General features: G+C 40.4%; 1 protein-coding gene across 3 annotated transcripts in view; it reads right to left on the minus strand.

The window, feature by feature from the left end:
- Nucleotides 1-12253, minus strand: part of ca16b (carbonic anhydrase XVI b) — a 111341-nt gene that overhangs the window by 35143 nt on the left and 63945 nt on the right. For all 3 annotated transcript variants that reach the window (XM_079682167.1, XM_079682166.1, XM_079682168.1), the window contains one exon: nt 5893-6041. In XM_079682167.1, coding sequence (XP_079538293.1) covers nt 5893-6041 — 149 coding nt within the window. The remainder of the gene's footprint in view (nt 1-5892; nt 6042-12253) is intronic.

Below are 12253 nucleotides of genomic sequence, written 5' to 3' on the forward strand. Positions count from 1 at the left end.
ACCCTGGGCGTATGTTTGTCCAATATGTAGTAAACAGGAAACATCTTTGCAGATATGTGTATGAAGTATTTCTTTCTTACGTACTTCCTGTAGAAAAGACTACAGCATTTCCCATAAGGATAATGTAAGGTCGTTATGAGTGGCAATCAATTGGCCATATTTTTTCTAAAGCAGTAATATATATGAAAAGGTTTTTGTTGTGCAACTTACGAAGAACCTTGGAACCTTTCCAATCATATTGTATGTAGGCAATCCTATCAGGGCTGCATGCTCTTGACATGCGTGTTGGCAGAATAAATATTTGAGAAGAGGGTCACTCATCCTTTCAGTTATGAAAAATAGTTCCTTTGCATCAAAAGAGCTTTCCAGCGGCTTAAAGTGCCAGTACATTGGCAACAAAATACACAATTGCCATGCATAAGTGTAAATACTCCAGACAAACCATTTTGGTCTATGTTCCCAAATGATTTCTTTTTAAATTATGTTTATTCAACCAGAATAAAAGGTATGATAAAAGGGAAAACTATAAATGAAGCAACATAAAGTACATATGGCTTGAGTGTGTTTTTAGAACTTGAGAAAATGCCTTTTCTGTAACATGCTCATCAGCTGTCACCTATCATTAGTACAAAAATAAACTGCGCCAACGATTTATGGCTTGACACTATAATACATTACTGTTTGAGCTGCCAGAGTAGAACATGGCGAGTAAAGATAAGTGAAGTGAGCTGCCAGTGAGATTAAAAAAAACTGAAAGAGAAATGAAGGGCTGCAACCAGTGCTTAAAGGGAAAAGAAAAAGGTGGGAAATGCATTGTTAGACCTTACACTCACATCTACAGTATGGAGAACATTATAAAGGTTCTGGTGGATGTAGATATAGCAAAAGTGCAGCCTAAATTATAGGTCAAGGTGTAGTAGACCCCAATCATTTGAATGAAGTTTTAAATGTATGTACACTACCAAGGGATAAGAGAAGGAACACATATTCAGCAGAGTAATGTTACAAAAGACTGCAGAAAGAGAAATGTAAACTGAAATGCAGGCCTTACATCTGAAGAAACAGCTATCAGAGATGTGGAAACTAAAAGACAAACTCAGAAAGAGTGAAAAGAGTTTTATGGCAAGACTAAGAGTAGGCATAAGTGAAAGATCCAAGCAAAGGGGGTTCAACAAACTGTCAGCAGGGAGAAAGCATGCTGTTATCAATTCTCTGTCCAGAGAGTCATCTTTCGCTCAGAAAAAAATACACCATTACCAAAATAAACAAACAATACAAAGAAAAGTTCTAACAAAGCCAATAGATGCACAATATCAAACAAAGGTGGAACAGCATCTCTTCATGTCTCACAGACAGTTTGCCAGAAGACAGGCTTTTTATATCAAAGAGCCTGAGACCAGGGATAGAGATACATGTGCATTTGTGGAACACAAGCATTTCAAGCTATTGAGTAACACCTCGTGGAGAGAGGGCTGTTGACAACCAGCGTCTCAGTAAGTAAGTATGATTGTGTGTGAATCTTAAGACAAAGCAGGCATGGATCAAATATGAAGTGCTGCTTTAACAAAGTTGAATTCTCTGAGACAAACTGTACTGAGTATCCAGGTAACAATGGGAGTGGGTTACTTAAACAACTTAGAGATAGCCTATGTGAATGTTTAAAACAAACCTGCAAAGGGACAATCCAGGAATTAAAAACTAAAGATAAAACCTTTAGCCATGAATATATTCAACTGGGTCGACCAGAGGCCTGAACAAAATCTCACTGAATCTGAACTTGTTCTTCCTATTAATTGTTCAGAAAACTATGCCTTCAAGATGCAAACAGAAGCACAAGCTTATTATTTTGAAGGCAGCCCAAAGAAGGTCACAATACACACAGAGGCCTTTACACAGTCCATTGGCAGACAGTATCCGCCCTGATGAGCAGGCAGTGTGGTACACCTGGAGCAGATGAAAGCTGTGGGCAACTTGGCCACAGATGACTTTTCTAAGTGTGATAAGTAATGGACCTGTTACAAAGCACAGGACCGAAGCAATCATTTAGCTCCTTAGTACTGCCCCTTTCCTTTCTGGGTTTAAGCATGAACATATTCAGTGAAGTACCATGAAACGGGAGCCCAGGATTGCTTTGGTGGTGCTGTAAAGATGGGGTGCGGGTGATCAAAAAGGAGGTGAGCTGCCGACTCCCCTGGACTTAAAGTCGGGATGCTGGCCAAAAAAAAATCAGGGCCAACTAGTACTCACCACTGGGTAAGCTAAGAGAGCATTCAGAAACATGATGAGCTGATTCCAGGCACCACGGTTGCACAGTTGCAATTAAAAAAGGCAAAGCCAAACATTTCATTGGTGAAAGATTTTAAAAAATCTCAACAACCCAAGGCTGTTTTGAAAGACTATTAAATCTTCATCTGGAAATAAAAATGGTTACTTCAAGTCAAGGACTCTCAAAACATCTCTGACAAAACCATAGAGCTTGATTGCTTAAATAAGCACTTAATTGCCTCTGGTTCCCTCTATCACCACCTGCAAGGGAAACCCTGTAACTGTTAGTGTTTTGATTTGTGCCAGTTTATATCATAGAGGCGTAATAGGCCCTTACATTTTTAGACAGCTCAAAATTGCCAGGTCTAAATAACAGATAGCAATATGTGTTATTGTTAGACTCTGATTATATTGCACCATCTTTAAATCTGTCCTTAGTCTGAAACCAAATTCCTCCTGTATGGATGTCTTCTTTTATTTTTCCCTTTTTACATGGAGCAGAAGCTTTACTTTAAAATGATTATATCACTCTAACACCCCTTTCATCAATTGGAAGTGATTTTAAATCCTAACAACATTAAACTAATGATGTTTACAAACTCAAGGAAAAAGCAATTCATCCATCTATTCTTACATTTGAGGGTCATTGAGTCTGTATTTGCATATACATATATGAGATTCTTAATTGCCACTTCCCTCTCGTATAAGCTTCTAGATTCAGATCAACTTGTTGAATAACTTATAACTGAGTCTGGGTTTTCATTTCAGAAATATGATTTGCTTTCTTCAATTCAAAAAGGAGACTTGTTGCTACTTTGACGTCTGTGGTATACTATGATGATGTTTTACATATTTTCAATGCCTTTACTCCTTAGATACTGTATCCCATGGAGCACCGGCATTAATTAAAGATCTTAAGGCCCCACTCATCATTGCTGCCTGCTTTGTTGGGTTGGCTGTCCATCAATACACTCAATCCCTGGCATGTACTTATTTAAAAAGGCAGTTCTTAACTTGCTTCCTAAAAAAGATCTTCGTAAATGTATCCTTATGAAAGATGATATCTATTGATCTGTCTGCACCTATTACCCGTCTGGAAATGGGTAAAAGGGCTTTTAAGTGCACTGCTCCTGCGTCTTGGAATATGTTGCAGGGGAAACTGGTCTCTGTGAGAGTTTTCAAAAGTAGAAGTGCCCTTATATAGTCCAGGATATGATTACCTGGGTCTTATTTCCATATACTGGGATCTAAAACGATATGGTCCGTAACAGTTATAGTAGGTCTGAAGCTTCGTTTCAATTTACTGATCTTGGATTGTATAGAAGATAGTCATCTCAATGAGGCTTTGCTTGGTTGAATACATTTTTAAAAGAAACAAATGGTTGATGTTCAAATCTGGGTCTACACATGATAAGCTAGACATCTATGTTTTCCAACTATATAATATACCTGTAAGGCATAATGTTCGTCTCTTTGCTCAGCGTTTTTCTAACGGCTGCCTAAATTGGCCATTAAAGTAAATTCCATCGTCTTATTTAGAAGCAGGCCATCAAAGGAGCCCTACGCACAACAGCTTTATAATGGCTGTATATAATCCAGTGCCCTTTAACACTACATTGAACACAAAGTGATGTGGCAAAAATAAATCTAATTACTCAGCCATTCAGCATCAAAAGCTGTGCCTGCAGAGAGGGCTCCAAAGAACAGGGCCAAGAAACAAACACAGAAGGACTCGAGCTGCGTGTTTGGAGATAGGAGGGAGAGGCTCACTAACAGCCTTTTCCTTTTGTTTTTCACTGTAATATTAACAATAATTATAACCATTTGACAGTACAAGGGGTAAAAGGAAAACAAATGTATAACCCCACAAAATGTACGACACATTTGCACATTCATCCTAGAAAATTCATGGAAATTGAAATGGTAAAACATAAACCCCAATGAGGGTAAGGCGCTAATAAAAAACACTGTGCACCACATGGAAACTGAGATTTCTGCTTTAATCTGAAAACCAGAACAAATAATACCAAAAGGTTTTAGAATGAAAACCTTTCATATCGGTGCTACATGAGTGGGTGATGTTTTGCTTGCCTTTATTACTTGCAGTATGTTCTCCCTTTGTTTCTATTTGTCTTTTGGCAACAGTGGCATTGAGAAATGTGTTTTGACCTTGTGCAACTAACACTTTAAAAGCAAGAAAAGTACACAATTCTGCCTGAATGTTTATCTCATTTAACTCTCAGACAAAACTAAATGTTCCTTTTCACTCTGCCTTTCATTGATGCGATAGTTGTCAATATTGTTCCATTCCTGCACAAAAACATTCATCTTTAAAAAACAGATGTAAAAACAACTTTTATTCTAAATGTTTCTTTCTTATATTATGTCTCTTACCGCTTGCACCAAAACATTAAGCTACATCTGTGCAAACCTTGGCAAATGAAATATGTTTATTTTTTGTATTGGGATATTGGAAGAAATAGAACTTGGAATATGTGCTTTTCACTGCTCAGGGTTGATGTTTTAAGAGACTAACTTGTATGTATAAAAGCCAGTGGTGTAGTGGGCGTTGGCGTTTTTTTAATAGTCTAATAAATATAAAATCATTGCCAGTGTTATCAGTTGCAGGTGTGTATTTGTTGTAATAATGACTAAAACATAATAGGCAGATTTCACAGTAATTATAATAAAAACATAGCTCAAGCATTTATGCAACTTGATTTGAAGCGTGTGTGTGTGTGTGTGTGTGTGTGTGTGTGTGTGTGTGTGTGTGTGTGTGTGTGTGTGTGTGTGTATGTGTGTATGTGTGTGTGTGTGTGTGTGTGTGTGTGTGTGTGTGTGTGTGTGTGTGAGGGGCAGCACCGTGTGTGTGTATGTGTAGGGTGACCAGATGTCCCACACTGTGCGGGACTGCACACACAGCATTTTTATTATTTGTCCCGCGTCCCACAAATTGAGACTAGGTCCCGCATTTGAGTGACAGTCGCGCAGAAAGGCCGGATCGGTTCGCTGACAGCCGGCACCGCCCTTTATTATTATATTGTCTAAACGGCATCGTGTAAGTTGCGCTGACAGGCAACACAGAGGTCCCCCAAGCCCCCCCCACCCCCCCGTTGACAGTTCACGAGCGCATCCATAGTGTCAATCCCCCCACCCCGTCCACCCCCGTCCACCCAGTCAAAAAATCCCCACTACACCACTGATTAAAGCTGTGTAATTCCCACAGACAGTCAAGTTGTCTCCCCGTTTAAAATAATCCTCTAAAACGATAAGTAATACAATGATTAGACATTTGCTATAGTAGATTTAAGACATATTTTCAAAAGGGGGGTATTATATGATTAAGGAAGCTTTTCTTTGCCTAGTTTTTCTTTTAAGTTGGGTTTATTTAAAATCATTTCGAGGCCAGAGTTTACCTGAGAAATATCTTTTGTCCACAGTGAATTTATCTTTCTTCAACAATCCTAAAGCCTCAACCTAGTGGGGTTTCCTGAAGCTGAAGTAAAACTAGATTTTAGCGTCTGTGTTCGGCCTGAATTCTATACCAGGCTCCAATATTCAATACGGACCCTCAAGGCCTCGTATTGCACATTTGTCAAAGTGTAATGTCGTGACAGGATGCTTTACCTCTACAGGAAACCTTCTGCCATTGATGCTGTGTTCTGAGCCTGCTGATCCATTACTATGGCCCCAGTGAAACTCAATCTTCTCAGCCTTAAAACGCCCTGGCAGTCCAGCACCTCTTACGAAGTAGTCATCCTTCAGGAGAACAGCAACTGTAGAAAAAGTCAAAATTAAATATGGAATCAAAGAAAGAAAGAAAATGGAGTACACTCATGCAAAGGCAGACAAAGATAGATGAGTAGTCAACTAATTGATTCTAGATTAACTCAGCATTGGTGGCTGTTTTTTTTTGCCAGTAATGTCAATATTGTATCTTTTATTATCTTAACTTTTCTTCATAAACTTAAGCCGACTACCTCAATTTAGATTGAAATTATTTAAGAGAAAAAGTGTTTTAGCTCAACAAGCTTTTACCATCCATTAAAAAAAGGGTCTGAAAGGGTCTGCCTCTGTATGCCACTGTGTTAGGGATCATCATGACTAGATACAGAGTCAGTTGTGTGCACATTCACAATGACGCCACTGAGGTGCCCTTAAGTAAGAGCAGACAGCCCCCTCTTACAGTGTCCTTGACATCCTATTGGTTCAGTGTGGGAAGCTTCAGACAAAGCCACTCTCTGTCTTAAACCTCTTGCATGGTTTGCGAGGAAGACATAATTCTCTGCGTTGTGATCTTCCCCTCCCTGCTAGCATTTTTGCAAGGCTGTAAGGCTGTTGCTTCAACTGTGGTAAAGCAAGCATTTTAAATTGTCCTCTCATGCAAGGTTATTACCAGTTTCTGCACGGCTGAAGGTTTGACATTTTTGTAGGGAAGATCTTGTAATGTGAGTCTTTTTTTGCTTCGTCTTTGAGCTGTGACACTCACACACAGCATAAAGACGCTCTCATCAGTTATGGAAATGAATGTTCTATGAAATCCTAGTATTAGCATTTTTTACATAGTTGTATTAGCATACACACAAGAATATGACTTTCTAAACATTCATTTTTCGAGAATTTGGTGCATGGGATGTCTGAAATATTGTTTTTGGGGCTTTTAAGCTTCGGATAGAGATTAAAAAAAATTCACATTGCGGGACACATACTGTACACACAGCACCTCTTCACACAATAAACAGTGCTATCCATTTGAGAATGAAATATCTTAATAATGTTGATGACCCTTAATGTTCCTATTTTTTCTTGTGAGCTTGCTTTTCATTCTAGGTTATTCACACATGATTTTCTGTTTGATTACATCCAATATTCTCCTATTATTGAAAAGTCTGAGATTCAGGAATGAAGCACTATGAAAACCATTCAACAGCATGACAAATATTTGTGCAGAATTGGGCGCTGGAGATAAACTGACAATTAACCTCATAACCTTAAATATTACAACATTTGCAGAGATATTGTTGTTGCTGACAATATCAAGCAGAATAATCACAGAGGCTTTGGATGTTCCGGCTTCCTGCGAACAAAAGATCCAGTAACTCGAAAAAGTCTATTTTCAGTGGATAACATATACTTGTTAGTAGCCTGAGCAATTTTGAAGTCCTGCAGTGGCTTCGGAGAGGCGTTTTAAGGGTCATAACATTCTCACAATTTGTAGTAGGCCATTTAATCCTCTTCCTGAGGTTAAAACACAGACATTACTGCGGCTATGAGGTTGTTACATGACAACAGCAATTCAAATTCTCCTTAAAAGTGCAGGCTGTCTGGGATTCCTGAAAGCCAACATTTTTCAATGTTGTCAGTGGTGTCATGTAAGGGTGAACTAACTGCACTAGATCCAAAATGCCATCATGACAAGGCATATTACCATCATTCTGCTGTCCTGGCAGAGGTTACATTTTTATGTTTCTACAACCCTTTACCACGTCTACATTTGACATCATTAGCCAGATTAGACGCAGTGTTCTGTCGGCTGATCCCACCCGGTTACAGGGGGATTTAGTCAGTCTCTCCGGATAAGGACAGCCCACTTTTAATCATATCACACAAAGCAATCCAAGAGAATGAGCATGTGTATAAGCAAACACAGCCTGTCAGTAAACACAGATGACATGATGAACAAGCTGTGCAGAGGGGATGCATGACATTAAGGTAAGTGAAACAGATCACCATGGGGTGATTTCAACAGGAAGAATCGTGACGAGCATGAGATCCAGACAAAAGGAATGGAGAGACAAGAAGATCTGAAGAGGAGAACCTTCTGTGATGAAGGATGAGTTGAGCCCTTGTCGCGAGGCAAGAAAGGATCTGCCAGCAGTATTAATGTGCCAATGCTGCTTAAGCTGATGGCCCACAGTAAGATGGAAAAAGCTCTTAGATGGAGGAAATTTCCAAGAGCAAAAGCGTCAGGTCAAAGTGTAAATCAGTCTGCCGAGGAATAAACTAACCATATCATGATTATAATTGCTGCTAACTCTTTCACAAACACATACATATTTACAAGGATGGCAATAAATCCCCTGTTCTGCTGTTGTTAGTGTAATCCCGTTTGAAACAAGAGGAAAGTCAAGGAAAGGGGATACTGGCCGGTCATGGGAGTTTCATTAAAAATGCGGCCCTGGGTGTGTTTGAACCCTCAAACAGCAAAGTAGGAATTAGAAGCTAAGCCAAAAAGACCTTGAATCACAGCCAGTGTGAGAAGGGGAGTGTGTGTGAAAGTAAATCCTTGATCAATGCAAATGTCTCTTGGGCCTTCCGTTTCCTCATGAATTTAGTTGAGAGTTGTTTGAAATTTAACTGAGAAATGTTTTGTTGAGGAACGCTGCTTGAATAGCGGCCAATCAGCTCGATCTCAAAGCAGGTCAAGGCACGAGGGAACACTGTGAAATCAATCTCAATGAACTTTTAAGACCTATTCACTCAGCTCTTAATTACAACATTCACTTTTAAATAGTATCAATGATGTTCACGCCCATTTGAACTTTTGAATCTTAACATCCCCTAGTGGTACAAAAAAAGACAATATATATAAAAAAGCAACTCGGGCAAATGTATTAATGAATAACGAGTATAAGGGAACATGCTTAGATGACCTTGTATTGGCACACATGTCGTTTCAACCAGATGTCTAGAATATTCGTAGAAGATATCAAACTAAATCAATGACATTGGTAAAAGCATTGTTTACTGCTCACGTATGAAAAAGCCTGAAGGTTTTACGTTTGAGAATAAACATTTTGGAAAAGAAGAAGTCCATGTAAACAAATAACTGAGGAAGCCATAGACAAAAAGTGGCCCTAGTCTCATGGCAATATACTGTAATGTACCGTAATTTTCGGACTATAAGGCGCACCTGAATATAAGCCGCATCAGCTAAATTGAATGATGTGTACATATATAAGCCGCACTGGACTATAAGCCGCAGGTGTTTTAATGTTTAATTACCATATGTAAGGATTCGTGCACAGAGGGGACTGTCGGGAAAGAGATGGCTGTTTGAGGAAGCTCCCATTTATTAACATTTCAACAAACAAGTTGCATATTTGCATAACGTATTCAAGTGTTACCATTTAGTGCAATAGTAGCTACAGAACATGTACTGTGCTGTGTAAACTGTACTGTATCACATAGCGTTTCAGACACACAAACTTTTCAACTTTCAAACTTAAACGGTGCGCTCCCAGCGCACGTACCGGCAGTGATCTACAGCAGTGGTTTTCAACCAGTGGTACGGGGACAAACTGTCTCGCTCTCGTAATGTCTGTCTGTCTTGCTCTCGTTCTGTCTCTCGTACCCATCTCGGTTCCACTTTTACTTTTGCGCGCTACCTGTCTCACTCTTTTCCGGCCTCCAGCTTTTCCTGCTGGAGCCCACCGCTTAAAGGTGGGGGGCGCGGACCGGCCATAGAGCCCATAGAGTTAAAGGTGGTGGACTGTAACCTGTAAAATCCATAGATTTAGGAGGTCCCCTAGTGGCCGTTAGCTGTAAAAATCCATAGATTAGCCGCACCGTTATATAAGCCGCAGCGTCGAAAAATTGGAAAAAAGGCGCGGCTTATAGTCCGAAAATTACGGTATATGAATGGACACATACTGTTAGTCAGCGGTAAAGCGTCAGGGCCTTCAAGGTATTCAGAGAATACCCTGAAACTCTCAGATAAAACAAACAAAAAATCGATTTATTTATTTAATTATATGAATAGAATTTTATAAAATGTAAATTAAATTAAATGAAAATAATCGTATCTGTGTTGTTGATCTGTATACAGTGTTACGTTGATTGGTTTATCCTTCTCGGTCCATGCACTACGCATTTCAGTGGTTTTGTGTTAGAAAAGAAATGCAACCAATCAGATCTTGTTCTGGGTCTCTGGGTAGAATATCCTTCAACCAAGGTATTCTATATCCTTGATAGAATGCCCTGGCCCTTGCACTGAATGAGAGCGTACGTTTGGATTGACAGTTTGATCAACCAATCATATATTGATTTGTAGCCAATGGGCGTATTCTTTCAGAGCTTCCCTCGGTTCCAGGGTACTCTAGAAGGCCCGGTAGTTTACTGGAGAAAGACAGAGGATCTAGATCAGGGATGGGCAAATGGCGGTCCGGGGTATTACTGATACCGTCCACTAGGCTCCTAGTTACGTCGCAAGCTGCATACATGATTTCGTTACGCAGCCAAATACCGCAAAATAATCTCTGACGCATTTGTGTGTATTGTGTTTGTTTCACGGGGAAACACTCACAAGAAACACCGGCTGTTGTTAAGCCTGCTGTGACGTTAAGTTACCGCTTGTAATTATGCTTTTACAAGCTTAAAAGTTGTATTTATCATCTGAATTTGGCGAAACAAGTTTAATATTCTAAAAACCAAGACTTTGTTTATTTGAAATCAGATGAAAACAAACTGTCACGGACCCTGCCGTGTTATCTATGATTACTATACGCTTTTCATTCATAATCTCAGCGGGAGGGAGGGGGAGTGGCGCTGAGGAACAGCAGAGTGCGGGCTGACAGGTGTCTGTGTTGACATTCCCCTTATTGTGGAATAAGGGGAATGCAGAGACAGGCTACAAGCGTCTTAGGTTCAAGTTAGACAACTAATGTCTGGGTTAGTGTTCATGACTTCATGTTTATGTCATCTTAAAGAGCAACTTCCAGGTTAAAGACACCTGTGAATAAATGTGTAGGAAAATGATGAATACACTAGATGTTCCCAAAAATATACAGAAATATACACTACAGTGACAACTGGCGTCGTTTTTGTAAGAAATGTTCACTTCCGCATAAAAAAGCCTCGGCACGTGACCTCCCACACAAGGGGGAGAGCGGCCGGTGTAACGTATTAATAAACATGCATCCCAATGCTAGTTTCGACACAGAAGACACAGACGAAGTTGAACATGAATATTCGAATGCATATGACGGACCACAACCTTATAATTATGAGCCTGCTAGGCGTCCAAGAGACCAGGAGCAGCCAAGGATTAGAAGAAATAACGGCCATCGGAGAGAAATTGAGCTGTGGTGTGAGGAGAACCAGTGGAGAACTGGGCAGCTATCTTGGTGAGTGACCGGCGTTAGCTACACAATGTTAGCTAACGTCACATCACAACATTGTGAAGTTAGCTATCATATATCAGGCTATAACTAAAGTAGCATTGATAATATAGTAACGTTACTGGCAGGACTGTTGATACTGATCCATAACAGAAACTAATGCGCAAGTATCAGCCGTATCTCGCGTTACCTAATGCAACTCCACACTACGGTGCTGTGTACCGGAGGGGAGACGCGAGATACGGCTGATACTTGACTTTCTGGCGGAGAAAGGTTGTGGAAGCCTCCGTTGATATGTCGTTGTAAATGGCTTGATGGAAAGCAGGTGTGTAGTCGGGGAGGGTGCAAAGCTGATTGCAGCAGGTGAGTGGAGGTTGAGCCGGGAGCCAGGAGTGACAGCCACCACGCACACACAAACAACACAGACAGGGGGAAACAAACAAACACAAAGGAGACGGCTGGAGCAGTACAGCCACCACAGCGTTACCTAATGCAACTCCACACTATGTCTTACGGTGCCGTGTACCGGAGGGGAGAGAGAAAGAGCAGCGAAGGGGGGGGGGGGGGGGGGGGTGGATGCACAACGCACCCAGGAACGAACGCTAGCTCCGGTCCTTTTTACTGTCGACTTGATGTCCTGACAGGCTGGTATTTGTGCAACCTGCACAAACACAATACTGCACCATGATTACAAATGGTGAAATACAATGTAAAACTAACGAAAAATACCAGCTCCTTAAAACACAACCGCTCTACTCAACGCAACTCTACTATAACCGCGGTCAGAGAGCGGAGATGTGTCCCCTGTGTGATGTAATATGACGCGTTTGACGTATGACCTTAAAAAAAAGCCGTTTTTTAAGAGCAGA

Source organism: Notothenia rossii (assembly GCF_949606895.1).
Source record: "Notothenia rossii genome assembly, chromosome: 5".
Classification (NCBI taxonomy): Eukaryota; Metazoa; Chordata; class Actinopteri; order Perciformes; family Nototheniidae; genus Notothenia; species Notothenia rossii.